This window comes from Lipomyces arxii, assembly GCF_038497795.1.
Source record: "Lipomyces arxii strain Phaff 12-163 unplaced genomic scaffold V1512scaffold_2, whole genome shotgun sequence".
NCBI lineage: Eukaryota > Fungi > Ascomycota > Lipomycetes > Lipomycetales > Lipomycetaceae > Lipomyces > Lipomyces arxii.
Window position 1 is genome coordinate 656,087 of NW_027117701.1, and position 23,097 is coordinate 679,183.

The following is a 23,097-nucleotide window of genomic DNA, read 5'->3' on the forward strand; positions in this document are numbered from 1 at the left end:
GCACCCGTCGTTGTTGAGTTATAGTTCTCATCGTACAATCTATTACTGGCCTCCTCAGTCTATTTTACAAGTGACATTACAAGTCCTCCGGCAACCTCAGCCGTAACCACTCCATTAACGCGTCCGTGCCTTTCTCCACAACCTGCCACCTCGGTGTCCGAAACGTGTTGCCCTGGACTTTTAATTCCACCATCGTCCTGATCGTACCCAGTTCCGGCGGCAAGTACGATATCGAGTTGTTTGATAGGTCCACCCGCTCGAGCCCGGCAAACGCTTTCGCGTCAATCTCTGAAATCTTGTTTTCATGCACATTTAGCTCCTCCAGCGTCGGGAAAGACCTCACCAAGCTTGCGGGTACGTGCGCGATTCTGTTGAACGCAAGGTCGAGTGTCACCAGATTGTTGAGCTGGAAGTTCGCAACAAACATGTAGAGCTCACTGATCGCGTTGCACGATAAGTCCAGACTCGTCAGCGACGGTAGTGAAATCTGCATGTTGAACGCGTCGTCGCCGAGTTCGTTGTGCGAAAGGTTAAGAATCTTCAAGGAGTTTGCAAACCCAAACGTCATGATTGTGTCCGGAACTATCGAAAACCTGTTGTTCTGCAACACCAGCTCGCTGACTGCATCGCTTCCCGATCGATAATATCGTCCGGGCAGGAACTGCTCTTTAACATGGTCTGGAAATTGGTCATACCCGCGCCCGCTCAAGTCCACCACGTCGGATTTAACACTCGGCCGGGCAAGTTTATTTTTCATGACAATCTCAAGCAGCTCATTACTACTCTCACCATCGTCATCGTCTCCGCGGCTGCCGCCATCGTGCAATTTTTCCCGCTCGTACCTGGCTCTCAACCGCACCTTGACTTCAGCGGTCGTCATGCTAGCTAGCGCGCGCTCGCCAAACTTGTTGCCGTCCCACTTGATGCTCTCGAGCGAGTCGATCGTGCCAAGGATTGGGTCTAGCTGCGTAAACTGGTTGTACGAAATGTCAAGCACTTTCAACTGCGGCAGCTCAGCGACACCTTCGGGCAGCGTGGCTAGCATGTTGCGTGCGACCTGCAGCACGGTCAAACTCGGTGTGCACAGCAGCAATAACCCGAGTGACGACGCCAGGTTTGAGTGCATCTCAAGTGTTTCGAGCGACGGCAGGATGATTGCGAAATCAGAAAACACTTTGATTTGATTATGGTCTACTTTTAGAACTCGCAGGTCTGGAAATCGCGTGATCCGGTCGATTGAGATTAAGCTGTCTGACAGCTTGTTGCGCGACAAATTCAGCTCTGCCATCGGCGCGTTCTCGATCGCGTCAAATGGGAATTTGCGGAGCTTGTTTTGCTGAAAGTTTAACCTGCGTAATCGGACAAGACCTCTGAACGCGATATCGGCGACGGACGAGAAGTCGTTGTCACTTAAATTAAGGACTTCCAAATCCTTCAGCTGATTTAAAGACTCAGGCAACTGTCCGTCAAACCGGTTGCCCTGCATCTCTAGATCAACTAGCGCACTGAGCGAGAATACGACTGGCAACGACTCGTTTGTCAGTCTGTTGTTTGACAAATTCAGTACCGTCAGACTATACAACGTTGAGACTGACAAGGGTATTTTCCGCAATCTATTGTTTCGCAACTATTCATTAGCATCTACTCACGTATCCTCTAAACACACATACGTCAAGCGTGACAAGACTAGAAAAAGTAGTAGTCAGTAAATCGTCAATCCGTTCAAGTGAGTTATCGGCCGCGTTGATAGACTTGACCTCGGCTATGCTCCTCCGCCGATTCTCGTTCTTGAACAAATCATAGACCTCGTCAGGCACGGTTGCGAGCTCGAGACGCGACAAGTCGAGGGTGCCAGTCTTGCGCCCTTCTTGGATCTTATGGATCAAAACTTTTGACACCCCGGCACATGTTTCGAGGTCGTAATTTATCTGTCGTGACGTCGTGCGCGTACTGGTCGACCGCGTTTTGGCGTGCGCAAGACGCCGTACAATCGGGCTAGAAATGTCGGACTCCTGCGGATGGGGCTTAGTAGGTTTGACTGTAGATGTTGTTGAGACCGAGCGCGATGCAGGCAGACGAGCTGTTCGAGCCGTATCTGGTTGATGCGCGGCTGGTCTGAGAGTACTTGGTGTGGATATCGGTCGTTCTGGTCTAATTATGGCGGACGCCGGTCGCGTGCGTTCAGTCTGGATGCGAGATACGGACCTTGCTGCTCTAATTGTAGTCGGCGTAGGAGGCACATGTTTTGGTCGGGCAAGCCGAGATACCGGGCGTGTTGTCGGAGTGCGTGCCACGGTATGAGATACCGTTCGGTTAACTGGCCTGACCGTACTTGGTGAATCTGGTCTTTTTGCAGGTCTGATTGTACTTGGTGTCGACACCAGTCTCTCAGTGCCAGTCTTGGACCGTTCGGTCGTCAGTTTCTGTGCACGCAATGGTCGCGCTGGCCTGACCGTGCTCGGCGTCGATACCAATCTGTCCATGCCAGAGCGCTCAGGCGTGACTTTACTTAAAGCCCGACCAGATCTAACTGTAGCCGGAGTCGAAACCGGTTGGTCTTCGTGAGCAAGGCCTGCCCGGTTTGACTGGACCCGGTCCGGAGTCGGGATTTGTGTGCGCGAATGTGATCGCGTAGTCGGTCTGATTGTTGAGGTTGGTCTAGCCAGACTTGATGCTGGTGCAGGCGTGACTGTTCTTGTCGGTGGTCTTACTGTGGCCGGTGAAGCCGATCTGTCTAGACTAGACGAGGGACGAGCGTGATTTGCCATGAGGTTTGGAGTTTTCCGCACGTGCAACGACACAGTTCTCAAAGCTGGCGTCCGGCTAACTTCAGAGTCACGTCTTGTCGCGAGCCGCGGAGTAGATTTGTGTAACAGCGATACAGAGCGTGTAACTGGCGTCGGAGTCGGCTTCACTTTTGCAAGCACAGATTGGGGCCGTCTTATCGCTGCCTGTACGACGTCATCTCGATCTGGCGTCTGCCCTTTCAAAAAATCTGGCTTCGGTGTAGGCAGCGTACGTGGCGTCTGTATCGGTCTTGCCAACTTGACCGAACTTGGCCTCGAATTTACCATTGATCGTGGTCTGTCGCTAGTTCTGACCGTGTTCTGCGACACCGGACGTAATACGCTCCCACCAATTGCTTCCGTCTCACCCAGTCCCACACTACCGTCACTCGGGTTTTTCGCCGCTCCTCGAGTGTATATTCTCCTCGGCCCAAGCAGCCGTACTGATTCGAGCCTCAGGTTCAGACTCGTACTTCGGCTCTTGGCCTTCCCATCACCGTGGACGCTCAAAACCCGTGTCTTACCAGGAGGCATTGATACTGGCAGTCGAGAATGCCTAATTGTGTCTGGCGGTGTTGCCATTTGTGCTGCTGTGTTGAAGATGCCTTTTGTTTACTTTTTGAGCCAATTGTAAACAAACCAGATAGTTGTGTCACGTGATAGTGGGGTTAGGTGATATATTTGTCGCCTCGAGCGCGCAAAGTCGAGACCGAGTTCAGGTCGAAATAAACAAACAACCCGAGTCCGGTTTGTGTGAAGGGTTTTGCTTGTAAAGTGCATACAATCATTTGTAAGCAATATTTTGTGTTTACAAGAGCTTTTTCAAGGCAATTGACTGACTGAACTGGCATATAAGAACAGATTTCACTGATATTCGAAATGACGACATTGTCATGAAGTTCACAGTCTAGTTCATCGTTCACGCAAGTTACGCACAGAAGGAATGGCAGAACCGCATGTACTGACATCGCCTGAGAGCGCGGTGTCGTCAATATCCAACGCGTCGGCAGTGTCGTCAGTCAAGACACCGCCGACCAGCAGGTCTGAAGGACTAGCGCTCGAGTCACCATCGAAAGTATCTCAGATGGCGACACCTACTGCCGTGCCGTCAATGGCGCCGCCGCAGCGGCTGAGTGCAAGTACAGAGTTCAAAGCAGCGAATATTTGGGCTACGGCCGAGTTTGCGGAAGATGTATGCAATTTAGACGAGGTTCTAGACTGGTGCTGATTGAGTAGGAGGAATGGGAAGACGTGCCTGCGACTGCAATTAGGGATATGGATCAAATGACTGCACAGCACAAACTATTTAAGGCCAATGCTTTAATTCGACGACTCCGGTCAGCACTTGCACGGTCACGGGTCAAGTCGTCGCAATACCATTTGCAGACCAGGTTGTTAAAGATTGAGACTGAGGAGTCGTTACGGCGGCATCAGGTCGAGAATGCGATTGTCAAGCGGGAGGTGGACAGGTTACGAATGGATTTGATCGCGATTAAACAAGACACAGGGTTTGACCATATGGCCGAGAAAGAGACCGAACGGTACAGGCTGCGGCTAGTCAGGGCTAAAGGCCGGTTATTTGAAACACAGAAGAAACTAGAGGAGCGGGACTTGGTGATTGATAAGTTAAAGCACAAGGCGAAACGGCATGGGTCGGGACATGAAGAGGACGGCGGGCTGGCCGCACTTGGGATATTGGCGTCGCAAGTGTTGAGCCAGCAGCGCCAGCAACATGACGGGCCGCCGGTTCAGGTTCAGCCTAGACTTGCTGGTCTGAAAGAGAAGAAGGTGGATCTGGTCGAGAGTCTGAATACCGGGTCTGATACTGACGTTGTGGACTCGGATGAAGAGACCACTGAGCATATCAGTCGGTTAGTGGTGAAGCACGACAAGGCGTTTGATCCGGACGAGACAATCGATATCATATCGTCGCCTGCCGTGGTTGGTACGTTTAGTTCAATCAATAATCACTCGCCTGGACCTAAACGGAAACGAAGTTTAGACTGAGAATATGTACTTTTACATGTATTTTTATATAATCATTTTGACATATTAAGAACAACCGTAAACTTCCATTTATTAACTTTTTAACATGAATGAATAGTACAATAAAATGTAAATGTTTACAATCTGCGACCTCTGCGACCTCCCTTCCGACCTGTACTGTCAGCACTTAAAAACCATCAAAACACAATTGACAACATACGAGTAGAGTCTGATGGGACAGGAGTAACATCTTCAATACGTCCGATGCTCATTCCAGCACGGGCAAGAGCTCTAAGCGCACTCTGAGCACCAGGTCCAGGTGTCTTTGACCCGGTTCCACCAGTAGCTCTGATCTTGACGTGCAGAGCGGTGATACCAATTTCCTTGCATCGGGCAGCAACATCCTGAGCAGCCAACATAGCAGCGTAAGGAGATGATTCATCACGATCAGCCTTAACCTTCATTCCTCCAGTAACTCTGGCAATAGTTTCGCGTCCACTGTATTCATCAGTACACCTTCTTTTAAACAGTGAATAGTTGAACTGACCTGAGATCAGTGACATGAACAAAAGTATCGTTGAAGGAAGCGACTGTTCTCTAATTAACCCAATCCTTCAAATATCGTGACATTTCGACATACAAATACGAGCAACACCGAACACCAGCTCGCCTTCACGGATCTGAGGTCCAAGAGAAATGTTCTCTGTTCTTCGTTAGCTTCATCAACACTCAATCTCGTCTAAACTGACCTGTCTTTGCAGCAACTTTTGGTGGCATTTTGTGTGTGTTGAAGAGTGAAAGGTCGTCGAGAAGTTCGAAGGAATCGCAAAGTTCAGCTCTCGCCCAGTGCCTTGTACACCCTAACCCACTATGTTCACGAACGTCCACACAAAATGCAGTCACGCGTCAATCTACTAGCCCTACATGGAATAACCCTAGCTGCTTCTAGAGCCGCATTGTGTGTGGCTTCTATAATGAAACCCTGGGCAACCTTAAGAAACTCAAGAGCCGTTCCCGGTCAATTCGATTAAGCAATTGAACTTTTACTGTAAACTTAATTTATTTTCTTCTATAATTTGACTTCGCCTCTAAACCCTCGTTTCTTGTAATTCATTGAACCAGACTTCAAACCCTCTACCGTTTGATCCCAGTCCATCGAACGGTTCAACTCAATCAATACTCTGGGTTTGTACCTTGGTCTTGTACATTGTAACTAATAATATTGAGTTGCGTAGAATAGCAGAATTGATACCCCATCGAGTTTCATTTACGTAATCATCAAACGAAGGGTGCTATTTTTCAGGGGTAGCTTTACGCGTTTTGTCTACACGTGACGTATGAAAGAATGGGTTTGGTTTTATGGAAAAGGGTTTGTAGGGTGGTTCAATGAATTACAAAATATGAGGGTTTAGAGTCGAAGTTGCTTAGGGTAAAATATTCGTGCAAGTCCATTACGGTTGTCAAGGTTTTAGGGTTTTAGATTTCTCCCAGTCGTCGAGAAATTAGTCATTTTCACTCGCGACGTTTAAAGCAGCAATTGCTCCTGTAAAGTCCTGTAAATCTGTTAACCCTGTTTCTGTGAAAAAGCATGTCAAGTCTTGATAGTTACTCGTCGCCTCTGTCGTCTCGATACGCGTCGAAAGAGATGTCACAGCTGTTTAGTCCGAGAACCCGGTACTCGACCTGGCGCAAACTGTGGCTGCACCTTGCGATTGCGGAAAAGGAACTAGGGCTGGATACCATTTCTGACGAGGCAATTGAGCAGCTGCGTGCGAATGTTGAGATTTCAGACGACGAGATCAGGGCCGCGTCTGAGCAGGAGAAGATTGTCAGGCACGATGTCATGTCCCATGTGCATGTATACGGAGTGACGTGTCCGGCTGCAGCTGGAATCATTCATTTGGGAGCCACTTCATGCTATGTGACTGACAACGCGGACTTGATCTTTCTGCGCGACGCCTGCGACCTGCTGATTAAGAAACTCGTCAACGTCATTGAACGGCTGTCAGAGTTTGCGCTGCAGTACAAGGACATGCCTGTGCTTGGATGGACGCATTTCCAGCCGGCTCAGTTGACCACGGTTGGTAAGCGTGCGACGTTGTGGATCCAGGAGTTGCTGTGGGATTTGCGCAACATCCAGCGCGCCAGAGACGATATCGGATTGAGAGGTGTCAAGGGTACGACCGGCACCCAGGCTTCTTTTCTCGCCTTGTTCAACGGCGACCACGACAAGGTTTGTATTTTGTGTCTGTAACTATATACTTGCTGATAGGGGCAGGTCGAGGAGCTCGACGAGCTCGTGGTGCAAAGTCTCGGGTTCGAGTACGCGTACCCATGTACCGGACAGACGTACTCGCGCAAGATCGACATTGACGTTCTTGGTCCTCTCGCGTCGTTCGGCGCAACTGCGCACAAGATGGCGACCGACCTGCGTCTGCTTGCAAACTTAAAAGAGATTGAGGAACCGTTCGAGAGCACGCAGATCGGGTCCAGCGCGATGGCGTACAAGCGCAACCCGATGCGGTGCGAGCGTGTATGTTCGCTCTCGCGCCATTTGACCGGGTTGTTCCAGGACACTGTGCACACTGCGTCGGTGCAGTGGTTTGAGCGCACTCTAGACGACAGCGCCATCCGACGAGTATCTATTCCGTCTGCGTTTCTGACCGCTGACATTGTGCTCAGCACGTTGCTCAACATCACTTCCGGCCTGGTAGTGTACCCGAAAGTTATTGAGCGTAGAATTATGAGCGAGCTGCCGTTCATGGCGACCGAAAACATCATCATGGCCATGGTCCAGAAGGGAGCAAGCCGGCAGGAGTGTCACGAGGAGATCAGAGTGTTGTCGCACCAGGCGGCAAGAGTCGTCAAGGAAGAAGGCGGCGACAACGATCTGATTGACCGGGTCAAGAAGGAGAAGTACTTTGAACCTATCTGGGCGGAGCTCGACAAGTTGTTGGACCCGTCGACATTTGTTGGTCGGGCACCACAGCAGACCGACAAATTCGTCAAGGTCACTGTCGCGGCTGCGCTGAAGCCTTACAAGGCTTATCTGACCAAGGAGAAGGTCGAGTTAAGTGTTTAAAGTTTACAAACCGCATTTATGTAACTTTTGTAATAAACTAACCGTACTATAACAATTCCAAAAAAACATAATCCTTTTACTAATTACCCGCAGCCCGTGCAGCAAGTACTTGTCGTCTAGTCTTGACCGCATCCGCAAGCTCTTCAAGCATCGGCACGGTTTCTTCCCACGACACGCACGCATCCGTGATGCTAACTCCGTACTTCAGGTTCTTCTTGCCGCCGCCGACAGGCACATCCTGGCGTCCGGCAGAAATATTGCTCTCAATCATGACACCCATGATGACCGACTCACCTGTCCGGACCTGGTCCGCGACCACAGACGCGACCTTCGGTTGGTTCTTGTAGTTTTTCTGCGAGTTGCCGTGCGAGCAGTCGACCATCAGCAACGTGCCAGACGGCAGCTGGGCTTTGGCTTCCTGCACGTGTTGAGCGTCGAAGTTCGGCCCGCGCTTGCCGCCACGCAGAATCACGAAACAGTGCTCGTTGCCTTTTGTGGTCGTGATGGCGGCCAGACCTTGCTTGGTGACACCCATGAAGTGGTGTGGTTGCGACGCCGCGCCGACGGCGGCGACCGCCACATCGACCGAGCCGTCGGTACCGTTTTTGAACCCGACCGGGAACGAGAGGCCGGACGCGAGCTCACGGTGAAGCTGCGACTCTGTTGTGCGGGCACCGATCGCGCCGACCGACAACAGGTCGGCCAGGAACTGAGGGCTGATAGTGTCCAACATCTCAGACGCAATCGGGATGCCCATGTCTGTGAGCTTGCAGAAGAGCTGGCGGGACACTCGCAGACCGCGGTTGATGTGGAACGATTCGTCAATCTCAGGGTCGTTAATCAGACCTTTCCACCCGACCGTCGTCCTCGGTTTTTCGAGGTACGCCCGCATGACGACCACTAGCTCGTTCTCAAGTTTCTTTGCCAGAGGGATCAGTCTGCTGGCGTAGTCGTATGCCGCTTCAGGGTCGTGGATCGAGCAAGGACCGACGACAACAAGCAGTTTGTCTGATTTGCCGTTCAGAATCTTGATTGCGCCTTTACGGCCTTGAATGACAGTGTCAAGAGACTTTTGGGACTAAACAGTTAATGCGTGGACAGGACACAAAACAAAATACGTACAGCAGGTACTTCAAGTTGAAGCAGAGCAGGAGGAACAAGAGGATCGTATCCAATGACTGTACGTTAGCCAGAGCTCATAGCACTGCAGTATTACTCACTTCGAACGTCTTCAGGTTCATCATTGAATGCGCTGATACTCGAGCTTGGAGATTTGATTCCGTCGGGGTTAAACATCTAAATATTAATATCTACACACTATCACCCAATACAAGCAACATACCGGCATAGCAGCAGGAGGAGTCATTTTAGAAAATTAGTTGTGAAGTTTGAGGAAAAACCAAAGTTCGAAACAAAATTTCGTGCGGCGTGTAAGCTCAAGGGTTTGGTGCTCATTCCGGGTAACATAGGAAATGGTCGTCGAGGCGAGCAAAGAAAGGATTCGACAGTTGTCGAGATGAGCGTGACGATGGTGAATGTCAGGAGTGAGCCTGACTTGCGGCATAAAGCACCGCATAGCTTGAATGATAGTACAGAGGAACACGAAGGCGGGTATGAATTTGTTAAGGTCAAGTCATGGCATGAACATGTTGAGCTTGTGCTGGGTCAGTACGTTTGCTTGAGAGGGTGAATATTGCTGAATGGTGTAGTTGACGTGTGGAGTACGGTAATCAGAGCAAAGAGTGCTACGTCTGTTATGTCGTGAGTATGTTGTCGAGTGGTCAGGATGAGAGCTGATGTGGAAGGTACTTGAAGCAGGTGTTGCCCAAAGAACCACATTCATTACAGCATTTACGGCGGTTAGTCAAGCTGGGTAAGCATATAGAACGCAGTGACGAGGTATATCTGTCATTACTGGTGTGTTCTGTTGATTCTGTGCCTGGTCTAGAAGATATCACACACGTCTTGGACGGCGTCAGGGCGCATATTGGCGACGACGACGACAAGAGCGTGCTGGTGCCGAACATCAGACAAGTGGCACGATACCCTGCGCTGACCAAAGAGCAGTCTAAGCTCTGGTCCGACAAGACGTGGCCAATCATGTGGCGCGGCAACTCGCATGCGATCTGCCGCGAGCTGCCGGCGCAGGAACAAGCGCTGTATCGGAAATGCGTCGACAAGCTACTCGAGCTGACTCAGATTGCAGACAGCGCGGGCGAGGTCCCAGTCGCGACGCTGGCCGTTGACCCGGCGACGTACGAAATAACGGCCGCAGCGGTTGACACACGCAAGTCGTCTGGTAATCCTTTGAACCACAGTACAATGTCGTGCATTGCCAAAGTTGCCGAGTCTGAGTTTCTCCGTCGACAGATCCAGAGCTCGACCAAGTCAAATCGAGAAGGCACGCCACCGCAGGCGTACTTGTGCCACAACTTGCACCTCCTGACCACACATGAACCTTGCGCGATGTGTGCAATGGCAATGGTGCACTCCCGTATTGCGAGGCTAGTCTACGTTAACACGATGCCCCGGACAGGTTGTGTTGATAGGCATTCGGGGCCGGGCTATGGTATACACAATAGTAAACTGCTAAATTGGCGGTTCGAGTCATGGAGATTCGACGGCGCGGTTGCGTTTCCTCATGTCCAGGATGATATAAACGCGTAGTATAGTATGCCGCGTGAATACATGTACATAGACAATATTTTTACTCGTAGAGGCGCGTAACGCGTGAATGTACACAATGTCAGACAATAAGTCACGTGCACAACATGTCGTGTTTTATCGTCTGGATTGATTCGTAAAATTACCAGCAATGCCAGGTCCACAGCAAGCGCAGCAGTCACTGAGTAGGTTTTTTGGGTCACGGCCGAAGCCAGTTGATCCTGTGTTTGAGTCCGTGCCCAATGTAGTCGCAAAGACTATAGAGACGGTGCAGACGGCATTGGTGCACCGAGATAGTCTGAAGCGATTTGCATCGTCGGCGCCGAGTACGGCCGGACCGCGCACCAAGCGCATACGTCGGAGTACGCCAGGGGAGACTGTGCGGCCGCGCAAGGCCAAGCTGACCGCGATGGTGCAACAATACGTTGACATCAAGAAGCGGCATTTAGACATCCTGTTGGCGGTCGAGGTCGGGTACAAATTCTACTTCTATGGCGAGGATGCGCGGGTTGCGTCGAGCGAGCTGAATATCTTTTTGGTGCCGGGATGGAATAGTGTTGCTGAGGCCGAGGCGCTGGACGACCGGTTTGACAAGTTCGCATCGGCCATGGTGCCTGTGCCGCGGATCTACGTTCATGTTAGAAGGTTGATTGAGAAGGGCTATAAAGTTGGGCTTGTTCGGCAGACCGAGACCGCCGCGTTGAAGGCGGCGGGAGCGAATAAGGCCGGGCCGTTCGCACGTGAGCTGACAGAAGTGTACACTAAAGGCACGTTTGTAGACGATGGCGAGAGCGGTGGGGTTGTATTTGGGATCTGTGAGGCCGCGTGTCGAGACGGGGTCGTGATTGGGATGGTTGCTGTTGTGCCGAGCACTGGAAGGGTTGTTTACGATGAGTTTAAGGACGGGTTCATGAGGGCAGAGTTGGAGACCCGACTGCTGCATTTACCGCCGTGTGAGATTGTGGTCGTTGGTGAGGTCTCGAGTCAGACGGAGAAAGTGCTGAAGCGGGTTGATGCCAGGAGCGAGACTGTGGACCGGATATCAGCAGACGATGGTGACTTGCCTGAACTGGTGCGGGTCTGCGTCGCGTCGATGACGGCGTACATGGCCCAGTACAATCTCGATCGGGTGTTTTCGCTGACTGCAAATTTTGAAGACTTCAAATCCCAGTCGTGCATGGCGCTGCCTTCCAACACACTATCCAGTCTCGCCATTTTCTCATCCGACGACGGGGTGATTAAAGGCAGTCTGTTCTGGCTGATGGATCATACACGGACCCGGTTTGGACAACGTATGTTGCGGACCTGGATCGGCAGCCCGCTGACTGACTTGGCCCGGCTCGAGATCCGGGTGGGAGCGGTCGACGAGATCATGCACAGCACGTCTGATTTATGGCAGCGTGTCGTGGGCCTGTTGGCTAAGCTGCCTGATTTGGAGAACGGGTTGGTCAGGATCCATTACGGCCGGTCGACCAGATCGGACGTGCTTTTAATCCTGCGTGCGTTTGAACGAATCGGGCGTGAACTTGCGGTTGAGCCGACCTTAAGGTCCGAGTTGCTGAACGGGTGTTTCAAAGTGTTGCCGACCATGGCGACGCAGGTTGCGAATTTTCTAGACGCGATCGAGTGTGATGCTGCAGTCAAGAATGACAAGTATCATTTTTTCAAATCTGAAGACGCGTATCCTGATATCGAGGACAACAAAATGGTATGTTGTTGCACTGCAAGAGAGACGAGCTAATGGGCAGGGTATTTTGCAGATCGAGACTGAGCTGGACTCGTTTCTTATTCGGGCTCGGAAGGAAATCAATAAATCGTACATGAAGTACTCGACCGTTGCCGGGACCGAGTACGTGATTGAGTTGCGCAACACCGAGTTACGAGGGTTGCCAAAGACATGGATCAAGATCAGCGGGACTAAACAGGTCTCGCGGTTTCACCCTCCCGAAGTTGTCGCGCTGCTTCGGGAACGCGAAGAGAGACGCGAGTCGTTGAGTTTAGCTTGCGATGTTGCATTTCGGTCGTTTCTGAGCGACATTGCCACTTGCTATGTCGGACTGAAAGACATCGTTGTCGCGCTGGCGACCCTGGACTGTCTTCTGTCTCTGGTCGCGGTGTCAAGGTTGCCGGGGTACGTCAAGCCGGAGTTTGTTGACCGGACGTGCGTTGAAGTGCGCTCTGGTCGACACCCGATGGTCGAGCAGGTCAGCGCTGACGCGTTTGTGCCGAACGATGTGTGTTTGGGCGACGATATTCGAGCGGTCGTGTTGACTGGGCCAAACATGGGCGGCAAAAGTTGCTACGTCCGCCAGACCGCGCTGATCGCAATCATGGCACAGGTTGGGAGCTACGTTCCTGCGAAAAGCGCACGGCTTGGTTTGGTCGACGGAGTGTATACCCGGATGGGCGCGAATGATAACATGCAAGCCGGCGAGTCGACGTTCATGGTCGAGCTGGACCAGATCGCGGACATCATGCGGTCGGCCACCTCGCGGTCGCTGGTGCTGTTGGACGAGGTCGGGCGCGGGACAGGTCCTGTTGACGGCAGCGCGATTGCTGGCGCCGTGCTATCGTATTTCGTGAGTGACGTTAAATCGCTGACTTTGTTTGTCACGCATTATCCTGGTGTGTGTGCCGAGACCGACGAGAGCGTGGGTAAGTATTACATGGCGTACAAGCATACCGATGATGGGGTGTCGTTTTTGTATGAAGCGGTTCGAGGGGTTGCAAGCCGGAGTTACGGGTTGAACGTTGCCCGGTTGGCAGGTTTGCCTGATGAAGTCGTACAAGTTGCAGAGGTTAAGGCTGCTGAAATTGAGGACCGAGAGAAGGCTGTTGTGGCACGGGATGCGTTTTTACGACAGGATGTTGAGTTTTTGAGTAAATTAGAATGACACCATCTTGCACTGTATCGCGTTCCTTCACATTGTGCAGGATAAGTTATGTAAATAAAAGGACAACTCTACATTGAAACGTAGAGGATGAATTATTGTAATTATAAATATGCACCACACGAAGAAAATACGCAACACCAAACATAAAAAGAAACCCCTGTAAATGTAAAGATCATAATTACTCGACATACAACTTTGCCGCCTCCATTTCATCAAGTGAGTCATAATAATCGATAGTATCGTTTTCGTACTCTGGAGCCGGGAACGGAATATTGCAATTGTCCTTTCCAAGGTGAGGGAAGAACTTGCGGTACGAGTACCAGGCGATCAGAGAGCCGAGAATGCCGCCGAAGAGGATGTCAGTGATGTGGTGACGGTAATCTTCGATACGAGAGATTCCAATCAGACAGGCGCCGAGCAGGGGCAAGACAGCAAGGACGGTGCGGAAAAGTTCGGTACCAGGGCGGAAGACTCTAAGCTGGCCTGCGACCCAGGCTGCAAGCCAGCCGAAACCTGCAAATGCGTTTGAGGAGTGGCCGGAAGGAGTTGAACGGAAGCCGTCATTCAGGACCTGAGTGTTTGTGTTAGTGCATACCTCGACGCCGACCAGGACGTTGTATGGGGTTCCAGGAGCAGGCAAGCATCTCGCGATGAAATCCGGTCTCAGTCTTCCGATCATGTTTTTAAACATTTCAGTGACAAACTCAGTCAGGATGACGGAGAGGAAGAGGGAGAGCAAGGAAACATTAAGGACATGGAGCCATGCCTTGTTGTGGCGATGCAAGAAAGGACAGAAGATGAGGACGACGCCGACAGAAATTGTGGTTGTGTAGATCTGGAAGTGAGTTGTTAGGTAAAATTTCCAATACAGAATGAAATAACGTACTACACCATTAATTGAGGTGACTCTTTCAGTTGTAGCGTAAGGATGCTGGATTGACGGGTCATCAAGAGTGAACATTGAATAGAACGGAGTCATTTGAGTAAGCACCAAGAAACCTCCGAGTAAAAACCAGACCAATGCCCAGTCCAATGCATAGTGTTTATGCAAGACATGAGCTGTTTTGTGTAGGGAATACATTGTGTGTATCGTGTGTATATTGCGTTGTACGTGAGTGTGTGTGAGTGTGTGAGAGTATCGTGAGGGTAGATAGTGTCAGATAGTGTGAGTAGGGCACAACAGTTAGGGTATAGTGTGAGAGAAGGCGCCGTCCTGAAATGACAAAAGTGTCACTCGAATTGTTTTAATAGTGAACGCTAATACAAACAATTTAGTGACATTTATGCCATTAAACAGCACGTGTGAGCATGACACGTCCTCCTTAGTCTATTCAGACACGCGTATGACTACAAGTGTGTGTGTGTGTGTGTATATATACGCGTATCCTGACACAACAGACGCGACGCGACACAAGACAGATAAGATAAGATAAGATGGACGGATCTGCGTTTCCTCCTCCACCGGAATTCGATTCACTCGAGCATGAACAGTCTAAAGATCAGTACACTTCATTTGGACTAAATTGGAGTGTTAATGACTGTTTACCGTTATTAAATGATATTATTGATATAAACAATGCGAATAATAACAATAAAATTGATCTTCTTAACGAAATAATCAATAATTTACTTTTAAAATACCTTGAACTGGTTGGAATCATGAGTATCGAACCGGAACAGTTTCCGAAGAATGTCGATGAAATAAGAGTGTTATTGATTAATATTCATCATATCCTTAATCAGTACAGACCTCATCAAGCAAGGGAATCAGTTATCTCGTTGATGGAGTCGGAATTGATCAGGAAACAGAGTCAGATTAAGTTGATACGAGATGCTTGTGAGAATGCTGAGAATGTATTGAACAGTGTAATATAGCATATAGTGTAGTATATAGTATAACGTAGTAGTATAATGTAGTATAATGAGTATGTATATTACAGTAAGTGTCACTCAATAATAGCCACATTAGTACCCTCATACCTCTTCGGATCTATATACAACTTGGTAACATATGGATTATACGGATCATCCTGAAACAGTCCATACTTCTCATGTCTCTGTCTGTCAATCTCATAGTACCTCAAAATCTCCTTCATACTCAATGCTCCTGTAAAAATTGAATCTGGCACTGTTCGTCCTGTTAACTGACTTAATCTCTTCACAATATTGAATCGCTTATAAAGATTGACCAACGAATATTCCTCGATTTTGACAGCCAGCTTGAACTCATATCGTTGTCTCGCAATCTTCTCAAACTCGTCTTCATCAACATCTCCAGTAACTGTTCTCTTCCCATTCATAGGCCATTCGATACTAATCAATTTCATATCTTCCGCAATGATTATCCCTGCAAGTCTCCTGACCTCTGCCATATCATACACTGGACTCCTTCTCTTCCATATTGAAACAGAAAAATCACTCAGCTGTTCTTTCCATCTTCGAGTCGGTCGTTTAAATCCAATCTCATAAATCTTCCCATCTTCAAGTCCTTTAGTGTCCAAATCATCCACATTCTCTGCAAATCGTGCCTTGATCTTTGACACTCTCCAGTCCACGTCATTCAGCTTGACTCCACTCGACTCTGTCTCGGCTACTTCATTAAGCTCCGACTCCGTTTCAACTACTTCATCAAGCACCGGCCCTGTCTCTTCCCGTAACTGCTCTTGTCGTGCCTTGACTCTCTTCTCCTCTACTGTGTCGTCCTTCTTCGGTCTCAAATTCCTCCAGAAATCAAAATACGCATCCCTACGCACATTCGAATGCAATGACCGCACTCGACTCGCGCTAATCTGTCGAATCATCCTCATCTTTGTCGTCATCTCAGTGCAAAACGAAAAATTCACCATCGGAATATCTTATAAAGCCGGGTAAATTCATCTTACATCGTCCCATTCTCCTTCACACTCAACACTTCGCCATCATCACATCAAAATGAACAGACAAATCCCGAATTTGAGAAGAAAACAGTTCTCAAGGCCTTGGTATATGACTGCAGTTGATGTTGGTCATCGTTTGACTGTTCTTACACTCGTTGGAGGCACCAGTACGTTTTTCTACTCGTTCTCACTCACTCTGATCCTAACGACTTCTAGTTTATTACACGGTCTCTTCAATAAGAATGTTATGGCTTAATCATAAGTATCGGACACAATATACGCCTGAACAGAGAGAACAATTGGTTAGTAGTTCATATAGTACAAGCACGTCTAACGGTCAGGATAACAAGAAGTAATACCACACTAAATACATAGTAAATACATAGTAAATCAATTTGTTGTACATATAAACAAACGTCTGTACGTATTGTACGTATTGTAGTCGCATTTAAATGGCATACGTTGCATACGCTCTCTCTGCTACATCATACTTTTGCATTTCCAGATCACATACGCTCATACGCTCTCACTCCTCGACTCTGTACGTACAATATACACAACACCTATATATCATACATACTATACGCCATATTACATTACACATTACACATTAGAGCCACACTTACGTTCAATCATTTCTATACGAATCAATACGCTCTAGTATACACTCTGGATTAGATCTGCATTGATCTACATCTAGTCATACATCACAATGTCTTCACTGTGTTGTAGACTATCTAGACCTCAATTACATTCAATAACACTTGACTCATTCACACTCAGAGTCAGACCTTTTAAATCAGTCAGGCATCAATCATTCAGATCTCGTTTACACTCACACTCACACCCACACTCACGACCACGACCCAGTCGACGTCTCTACGCCCTCGGCCTGGCCCCAATCCTCTGCGACTTCCCATCTCTCGACACAGTCAATTCTCACCCGCATTTCCAGACCCGCGAGCAATATCTACTCGCAAAGTCAGACGAGTCAAATCAGCGCCAACACTCGTCGCCGTTCAAACATGTGCTCGCATTCTTCGACTACGTCTATGACACACTCGCAACCTGCTTCAGATTCCTGCACCTAGCATCAATCTTCACACCAGTTATTCTCATGTCCCCGGCGGTCTTGGTCGGCAAACGTGTAGCCGAGTCGGAAACCACTGGCGCGTTGTGGTGGTACAAATACTTGATCTGGTCAATGGAACAAGCCGGCCCGACCTTCATTAAAGTCAGTCATTTCTACTACTGTGTCGCAAAATACTAACGTACAGCTCGGCCAATGGGCCGCGTCCAGAACTGACATTTTTCCTCGCATGATGTGTGCCGAAATGTCAAAACTACACTCGAGCGTCAAACCGCACTCGCTCTCGTACACGAAATCTGAAATCAACAAGGCATTCAACACGAAAACCCTTGCAGACGTCTTTTCCGAGTTCGACGCAACACCGCTCGGCATTGGCGCAATCGCACAGGTATACAAAGCTAAACTGGCGCCCCAAATGCTGCGCTCGGTGCCCGACAGTGACCGGCGGTCCGACGTCTGGGTCGCGGTCAAGGTGCTGCATCCGCACGTTGAGCAGAAAGTCCGGAGGGACTTGCAAATTATGAACTTTTTTGCATCGCTCATCAATATCGTTCCTACACTCGAGTGGCTCTCACTACCAGACGAGGTTGCGCAATTTGGAAACATGATGCGGTTACAGATGGACCTCCGGATCGAGTCCGCCAACCTGTCTATCTTTGCTCACAACTTTTCTCATCGCGAACGCATCCACTTCCCAATCTCGTACTCAGCGCTGTTGCCCGGTACAGATTCACCCCGGGTCCTGGTCGAGGAATTCGTGCCCGCGATCCCAATGGGCAAGCTACTCGCCCTCCCGTCTGACGGCCGGGTTGAGATGGAGGAAGAAATCGCAGATATGGGCTTGAACGCGTTCCTGAACATGCTCCTGATTGACAACTTCATCCACGCAGACCTGCATCCCGGCAACATCATGGTTCGGTTCGTGCGCCCGACCAAACGCGGGCCATCGTCGGTTTGGACCAAGAACGAGCATTTTGACGCTCACCAGACCGACACCATCACGTCTTCGCTCGCACATATCACCGACCCGACGCAATTTAGAGCGAAGCTGACCGCGCTCGACCGCGACGGATTCCGCCCACAGATTGTGTTTCTCGACGCCGGCCTCGTAACAGAACTCAACGAGACAGACAGACGCAACTTCCTCGACCTGTTTGCGTCGCTCGCAACGTTCGACGGGTACCGTGCCGGCGAACTCATGGTCGAGCGCTCGCGCACGCCCGCGACCGTGCTCGACCCGGACGTGTTTGCGCTCAAGATGCAACATCTGCTGCTCGGCGTCAAGTCCCGCACGTTCGCGCTCGGTAACTTCCGCATCTCGGAAGTGCTCAACACTGTTCTGTCGATGGTCAGGACTCATCACGTCAGAATGGAAGGCGACTTTGTTAACGTCGTGCTCTCGGTCTTGCTACTCGAAGGCATCGGCAGACAACTTGACCCCAACCTCGACATTTTCCGGTCGTCGCTCCCGATCTTGAGAAAGCTGGGCGCAATGTCAGGACCTGACGCGATTAAACACCAGTCTGTCACGCCGATGCTAAAAGTCTGGCTTGCGCTCGAAGCTCGACAGTTTGTCTCTGGCTCTGCTGCAGGCGTATGTATTTTTGTCTTTTTCCAAACAATTCTAACAAACAGATCAACCGGCTCGTCCGCTACGACTTGTTATGTCCAAATGTATAAGACCACTAGTGGTCTAATGTGTAAACGAGTAGTCCAATGTATAAGATAGACTACGACTGTCCAAATGTATAACAAATATTCACCCTCATTAATACTATTTACATATAATACAACGTCTCTACGGCGTTCGTCTATTCTGGTTCGCCCATTGATCTTGAATCTCAATCGTGTGCACGACTCCACGCATGACTTGGGACAACAAGTTCTGCAACCTGGCCTCGGTCGCTTCGTCCTCCGCTTTAGTCCGTAACACCATGTTCTCAATCGACCGCGCGACCACGGCCTTAAACGTTTCTCTCAGCTCGATCAGTGGCTGGACAGCGATAGGAGGGTTCACGCAAAACGGCAGCCACTCGTCCACGACCACGTCCTCATTCCCGTCCGCGTTCGTCTCAAGCTTCACGTTCTCGGCAAACAGAAGCAGCGGGACCGGACTCGTGCGCGTCGTGCCTTTTAACTGCACCTGCGTGTTCCCAGCACTACCAATCTTCTCGTCAAATCCAAACACAGTCCCGAATCTGGCTACCGTGTCGCGCCTAATCGTGCCCTTGTACCGGTTCGGCCCGTCGAACTCGGGCATGTTGAGCGACATCATGTGCATGATTGCGTTGTTCTCATGCGCAGTCTGCAGCATCCACGGAGACAGCTGTATCGCAACGTTGGGGTAGTTCCCAATGAAATGCAGAGCCTTGACAACCGCCTCGTTCACGGCAAGCGAGTTCAGATCGGGCGGACCAACCTCTCCCTCATACCGTTCCGCAGCCGGCGTCGCGGCAATCACACCCTGTTTTACCAGCGTCTCCTCAATCTGCTGCGCGACCCCGGCCACAGTCTGCATTGCACCGCGGTGCAGCATGTTGGAGTTGCAAAACTGGTCCGCCTTGGACTGCCCGTGCTGTATCCGGATCCGTCTGTATTCTCTAAAGGCGTTCATGTCCGCAATCACATCAGAGTTTTTCCCGTCTCCAAACCGTTTCCGAATCCGGTCGACCTTGTCGTCCCCGCCGGGCACACGCAAAAATAACGACCGCCCGCTGCCGATGGCAGCGATTAACACGGCAGGGTCGAAACATCGAAACAAAATCGACAGTAAAATCATCCACGCATGACTAGGATGTACAGGCCTGCTCGTTAGCTTACGTATGATGGGTCAACACTTGCACTTACAAGACCGACATGAGCGATCCGGCAGCAGTCAAGCTGTTGTCAGACGCCAGCGCACCGATATGTTTCAACTCCGAGATCGCAGCCGCGATCGCAAATCTATTTGGCGGCTCGATCGCGTCGTTCAGAAACTCTTCAATCGATCCGTCCGCGCCAATCAGCGACTTGGACTCCAAGCAAATCTGCTGCAAGTCTGTCCGTAAAATTTCCGGCGTTGGCGACACGTTCATGTGCCCCAGTCGCCGCTTGGCGTAGAGCCCGTAGTATACACCGTTCTGGACCCGACCGGCCCGACCGGCGCGCTGCTTCACGTTCGAACGCGAAATCCAATCGACCATCAGCGTGGTCACACGCATCGAGTGTAGGTACTTCAGTTCGCGCTCCTTGCCGCAGTCAATCACGTACTGTAGTTCCGGGATCGTGACCGAGGTCTCGGCGATGTTGGTCGACAGAATGATCTTTCGACACCCGGCAGGCACTTTCTCAAACACCTCCCTCTGTGCGTTGACCAACGACGAGTGCAGCATGTACAGCCTGAACTTGTCGCGGTCGTCAAACAGGTTTGCATGCGTGTGCAGTAGCTCGCGCTGGGTGGCCAGGATATCAGAATACCCGGGTAAAAACACAAGGATCGAGCCCTCTGTCGAGGTCGTGATGATGTGGTTAATGACCTTGCTAATCAGCGCGATAGGCACAAAGCTGTTGTCCATAGGCATGCCGCCGTACTCGCCGCTTTCGCCAAAATACTCCTTCGTACGCCAGTCAATCATCGCCATCGGCTTGGTTTCGTCGTCCGCGGCCTCGACCTCAACAGCCGGCTTTAACTCGTGCTCTGCCGCAAGATATTTCCTCAGCATTGGGTCGTCCGCGAGCTGAGCTCTCTCCTTGGACGAGATCAGGTGGATAATGTCGTCAAGATAGTATTCATCGACCGGGAACGTCCGGCCGGGGACAGACAGCGTCGGTGGGTCCCACTTCTGGAAGTAGCGCACGAACAAAGTCGTGTCGACTGTGGCCGACATCAGGATGATTTTCGGCACACTCACGCTCGGGTCGGTTTCTCGCTGCTGCAATCGCCGTTTCAGTAAAACCAGTAGGAAATCCGTCAACGTCGAGCGCTCATGGACCTCGTCAATGATGAGATGCGTGACACCGTCGAAAGCCCGGTCGATGTCATTGAACATTCGGCGCAGCAACACGCCGATGGTTACGTAATCCACCGTACTGTCTGCTTTCGCAATCTTGCTCTCGAACCTGACCGTGTACCCTACCTGGTGCCCGATTTTCTGTCCGCGCTCCGCCGCCACGCGCTCGGCGACCGACACCGCCGCGATCCGCCGTGGTTGGGTGCAGATGATGCCGACCCCTGCACCTTGTCCACGCTCTGTCATGCTGTCGAGAATGATTTGCGGGACCTGGGTTGACTTGCCGGACCCGGTCGCGCCAACAATCATGACCACATCGTTGTTGTCGATCAGGGCCATGATTTCGTCCTTGTGGTGGTTGAACGGCAAGTCGGCTCTGATTTTGCGCATCGCTTCGGTGCCAGACGACATGTTATACCGCTTGAGCTGTTCGGTCAGTGATGCGTTGGCCGCCTCAATTTGTTCGGGTGTGGTCAGGTGGCGCTTCGGACGCCATCTCTCGTCGTTGGACCGGGGTTTTGTTGGCTTTGGCTCGGGAACGGGGAGCATGGATAGGTATGCTTTGCCGTCATTGATCGTGCCTCTGATGGCGGATAAAAGAGGGTAGTCTATGCGTAGAAAAATTTGCTGTACTCGGTTAAGGACTTTTCCATGACCTCGACGCAGTTCGGCCAAAAAGTCGGTCCAAAGTTCCGGATTGCGTTTTGCAATCACAAATGTAGACACCAACGCTGCACCGTCTTTAGCGTTTTCAGACGAATGCATACCTTTGATTTCGCCAACCATTTCCTTCTCAATCAGAATTGCACAGCTGTAATACTGTCCCTTCCGCTTGACGTTGTAAACCGGACTCGAGTTAACACGAAGTTGAATCGCGAGGTAATGCATAAATTTGCGTGCGGTCGGTGGGCTGATTTCAGCCATGTCATTGATGTACATTGTCTGCTGCAGCTCGCCGCGGTCCTTGAGTCGCTGCTCGTATAGAATTTTGAACGCAAGACAGACCCCAAGCTCGGCCCGCATTTGGGACGACCGGGTTGCTTTGATGTTGATGTCGAGTTCGGGCCAGTTGATGGCCACCGTGTACATGCCTTTATAAGTCGAGTTGACGAACTTTGGCAGCGCGCCGTGTCTGAGTCCGACAGCTAGAACGTGCAGTTTGGACGATGTGTTGTCTTGCGCAGTCAGAGTCTTGCGAGACACGATAGAGCCATAGACATCCCAGTTAAAGTATTTGCCTCCTGGAGCAAAATCAATGATGGACGCGTCTGGGAGTGAGTTTAACTGTTTGAATATTTCGCCATACACTGCACTCAAATCTCGTTGGCGTTGACCTTTCACGCTGACTGTGATTGGACTCAGGTCAAAATTTGACGGAAACGTGAGCTTTGCCGTGATTATTCCTTCTTTTTGACTTATTTCTAACGGATATGCAATCAGCTTATTGTAAGCCTTAACGACATCGTCAAGTTGCAACTCATTCTCTGAGCAAGGCCACTGTGCACTTCTCAATTTTGGCATAATTTCAGTGTCAAAGTACTTGTTCCTCTGTTTACTTTCCGTCGCAGTCGTTGCTTTTCCTTCACTCTGCTTCGTCTGTTTCTTCTTGTCCCTGTTTCGTTGTCTATCCCGTCTTCGCTGTCTTGATCGTCTTGAGCCGAATTCGTTGTCCAGAATATCACTGGGTCCGTCCCTCATCCAGCGCACATTTGACTCAATATCGTCAATCC

General features: G+C 50.4%; 13 protein-coding genes across 13 annotated transcripts; 7 read left to right on the plus strand and 6 right to left on the minus strand.

Annotated features, from left to right (window-relative positions):
• Positions 1 to 50: 50 nt before the first annotated feature.
• Positions 51 to 3,396, minus strand: V1512DRAFT_67447 (uncharacterized protein). Its single transcript, XM_066918473.1, has 2 exons — positions 1,671 to 3,396; positions 51 to 1,627 (listed from the first exon to the last, which is right to left on the minus strand). The coding sequence occupies exons 1-2, from the start codon at positions 3,366 to 3,368 to the stop codon at positions 77 to 79; spliced, it is 3,249 nt and encodes a 1,082-aa protein (XP_066773621.1). The 5' UTR covers positions 3,369 to 3,396; the 3' UTR covers positions 51 to 76.
• A 104-nt stretch (positions 3,397 to 3,500) lies between these two features.
• V1512DRAFT_258158 (uncharacterized protein) lies at positions 3,501 to 4,838 on the plus strand. Its single transcript, XM_066915385.1, has 2 exons — positions 3,501 to 3,978; positions 4,023 to 4,838. The coding sequence occupies exons 1-2, from the start codon at positions 3,730 to 3,732 to the stop codon at positions 4,791 to 4,793; spliced, it is 1,020 nt and encodes a 339-aa protein (XP_066773622.1). The 5' UTR covers positions 3,501 to 3,729; the 3' UTR covers positions 4,794 to 4,838.
• V1512DRAFT_233941 (40S ribosomal protein uS11) lies at positions 4,831 to 5,693 on the minus strand. The gene is made up of 5 exons (XM_066914045.1): positions 5,522 to 5,693; positions 5,413 to 5,475; positions 5,320 to 5,362; positions 4,993 to 5,270; positions 4,831 to 4,944 (listed from the first exon to the last, which is right to left on the minus strand). Exons 1-5 carry the CDS (start codon positions 5,547 to 5,549, stop codon positions 4,910 to 4,912), a joined length of 447 nt encoding a protein of 148 aa, XP_066773623.1. The 5' UTR covers positions 5,550 to 5,693; the 3' UTR covers positions 4,831 to 4,909.
• Positions 5,694 to 6,268: 575 nt separating this feature from the next.
• Positions 6,269 to 7,906, plus strand: V1512DRAFT_258167 (L-Aspartase-like protein). The gene is made up of 2 exons (XM_066915386.1): positions 6,269 to 7,005; positions 7,051 to 7,906. The coding sequence occupies exons 1-2, from the start codon at positions 6,361 to 6,363 to the stop codon at positions 7,852 to 7,854; spliced, it is 1,449 nt and encodes a 482-aa protein (XP_066773624.1). The 5' UTR covers positions 6,269 to 6,360; the 3' UTR covers positions 7,855 to 7,906.
• V1512DRAFT_67561 (uncharacterized protein) lies at positions 7,748 to 9,318 on the minus strand. Its single transcript, XM_066918474.1, has 3 exons — positions 9,075 to 9,318; positions 8,977 to 9,032; positions 7,748 to 8,932 (listed from the first exon to the last, which is right to left on the minus strand). Exons 1-3 carry the CDS (start codon positions 9,148 to 9,150, stop codon positions 7,934 to 7,936), a joined length of 1,131 nt encoding a protein of 376 aa, XP_066773625.1. The 5' UTR covers positions 9,151 to 9,318; the 3' UTR covers positions 7,748 to 7,933.
• V1512DRAFT_67583 (cytidine deaminase-like protein) lies at positions 9,263 to 10,558 on the plus strand. Its single transcript, XM_066918475.1, has 3 exons — positions 9,263 to 9,518; positions 9,564 to 9,615; positions 9,660 to 10,558. The coding sequence occupies exons 1-3, from the start codon at positions 9,371 to 9,373 to the stop codon at positions 10,519 to 10,521; spliced, it is 1,062 nt and encodes a 353-aa protein (XP_066773626.1). The 5' UTR covers positions 9,263 to 9,370; the 3' UTR covers positions 10,522 to 10,558.
• An 82-nt stretch (positions 10,559 to 10,640) lies between these two features.
• On the plus strand, positions 10,641 to 13,592 carry V1512DRAFT_67703 (muts domain V-domain-containing protein). The gene is made up of 2 exons (XM_066918476.1): positions 10,641 to 12,226; positions 12,267 to 13,592. Exons 1-2 carry the CDS (start codon positions 10,670 to 10,672, stop codon positions 13,410 to 13,412), a joined length of 2,703 nt encoding a protein of 900 aa, XP_066773627.1. The 5' UTR covers positions 10,641 to 10,669; the 3' UTR covers positions 13,413 to 13,592.
• On the minus strand, positions 13,591 to 14,391 carry V1512DRAFT_202618 (phosphatidic acid phosphatase type 2/haloperoxidase; the record flags this gene model as incomplete). The annotated part of the gene is made up of 2 exons (XM_066913265.1): positions 13,591 to 14,247; positions 14,299 to 14,391. The coding sequence occupies 2 exons, from the start codon at positions 14,389 to 14,391 to the stop codon at positions 13,591 to 13,593; spliced, it is 750 nt and encodes a 249-aa protein (XP_066773628.1).
• A 311-nt stretch (positions 14,392 to 14,702) lies between these two features.
• V1512DRAFT_258175 (mediator of RNA polymerase) lies at positions 14,703 to 15,356 on the plus strand. The gene has a single exon (XM_066915387.1). It carries the CDS (start codon positions 14,847 to 14,849, stop codon positions 15,285 to 15,287), a length of 441 nt encoding a protein of 146 aa, XP_066773629.1. The 5' UTR covers positions 14,703 to 14,846; the 3' UTR covers positions 15,288 to 15,356.
• Positions 15,357 to 15,358: 2 nt separating this feature from the next.
• V1512DRAFT_202460 (uncharacterized protein) lies at positions 15,359 to 16,213 on the minus strand (the record flags this gene model as incomplete). Its single annotated transcript, XM_066913262.1, has 1 exon — positions 15,359 to 16,213. The coding sequence occupies one exon, from the start codon at positions 16,211 to 16,213 to the stop codon at positions 15,359 to 15,361; it is 855 nt and encodes a 284-aa protein (XP_066773630.1).
• Positions 16,214 to 16,235: 22 nt separating this feature from the next.
• On the plus strand, positions 16,236 to 16,785 carry V1512DRAFT_258177 (uncharacterized protein). Its single transcript, XM_066915388.1, has 3 exons — positions 16,236 to 16,455; positions 16,505 to 16,590; positions 16,630 to 16,785. The coding sequence occupies exons 1-3, from the start codon at positions 16,344 to 16,346 to the stop codon at positions 16,642 to 16,644; spliced, it is 213 nt and encodes a 70-aa protein (XP_066773631.1). The 5' UTR covers positions 16,236 to 16,343; the 3' UTR covers positions 16,645 to 16,785.
• On the plus strand, positions 16,776 to 19,159 carry V1512DRAFT_220509 (ABC1 family-domain-containing protein). Its single transcript, XM_066913687.1, has 3 exons — positions 16,776 to 17,522; positions 17,566 to 18,972; positions 19,014 to 19,159. Exons 1-3 carry the CDS (start codon positions 17,001 to 17,003, stop codon positions 19,056 to 19,058), a joined length of 1,974 nt encoding a protein of 657 aa, XP_066773632.1. The 5' UTR covers positions 16,776 to 17,000; the 3' UTR covers positions 19,059 to 19,159.
• Positions 19,160 to 19,176: 17 nt separating this feature from the next.
• V1512DRAFT_202252 (P-loop containing nucleoside triphosphate hydrolase protein) lies at positions 19,177 to 23,065 on the minus strand (the record flags this gene model as incomplete). The annotated part of the gene is made up of 2 exons (XM_066913255.1): positions 19,177 to 20,182; positions 20,226 to 23,065. 2 exons carry the CDS (start codon positions 23,063 to 23,065, stop codon positions 19,177 to 19,179), a joined length of 3,846 nt encoding a protein of 1,281 aa, XP_066773633.1.
• Positions 23,066 to 23,097: the final 32 nt, after the last annotated feature.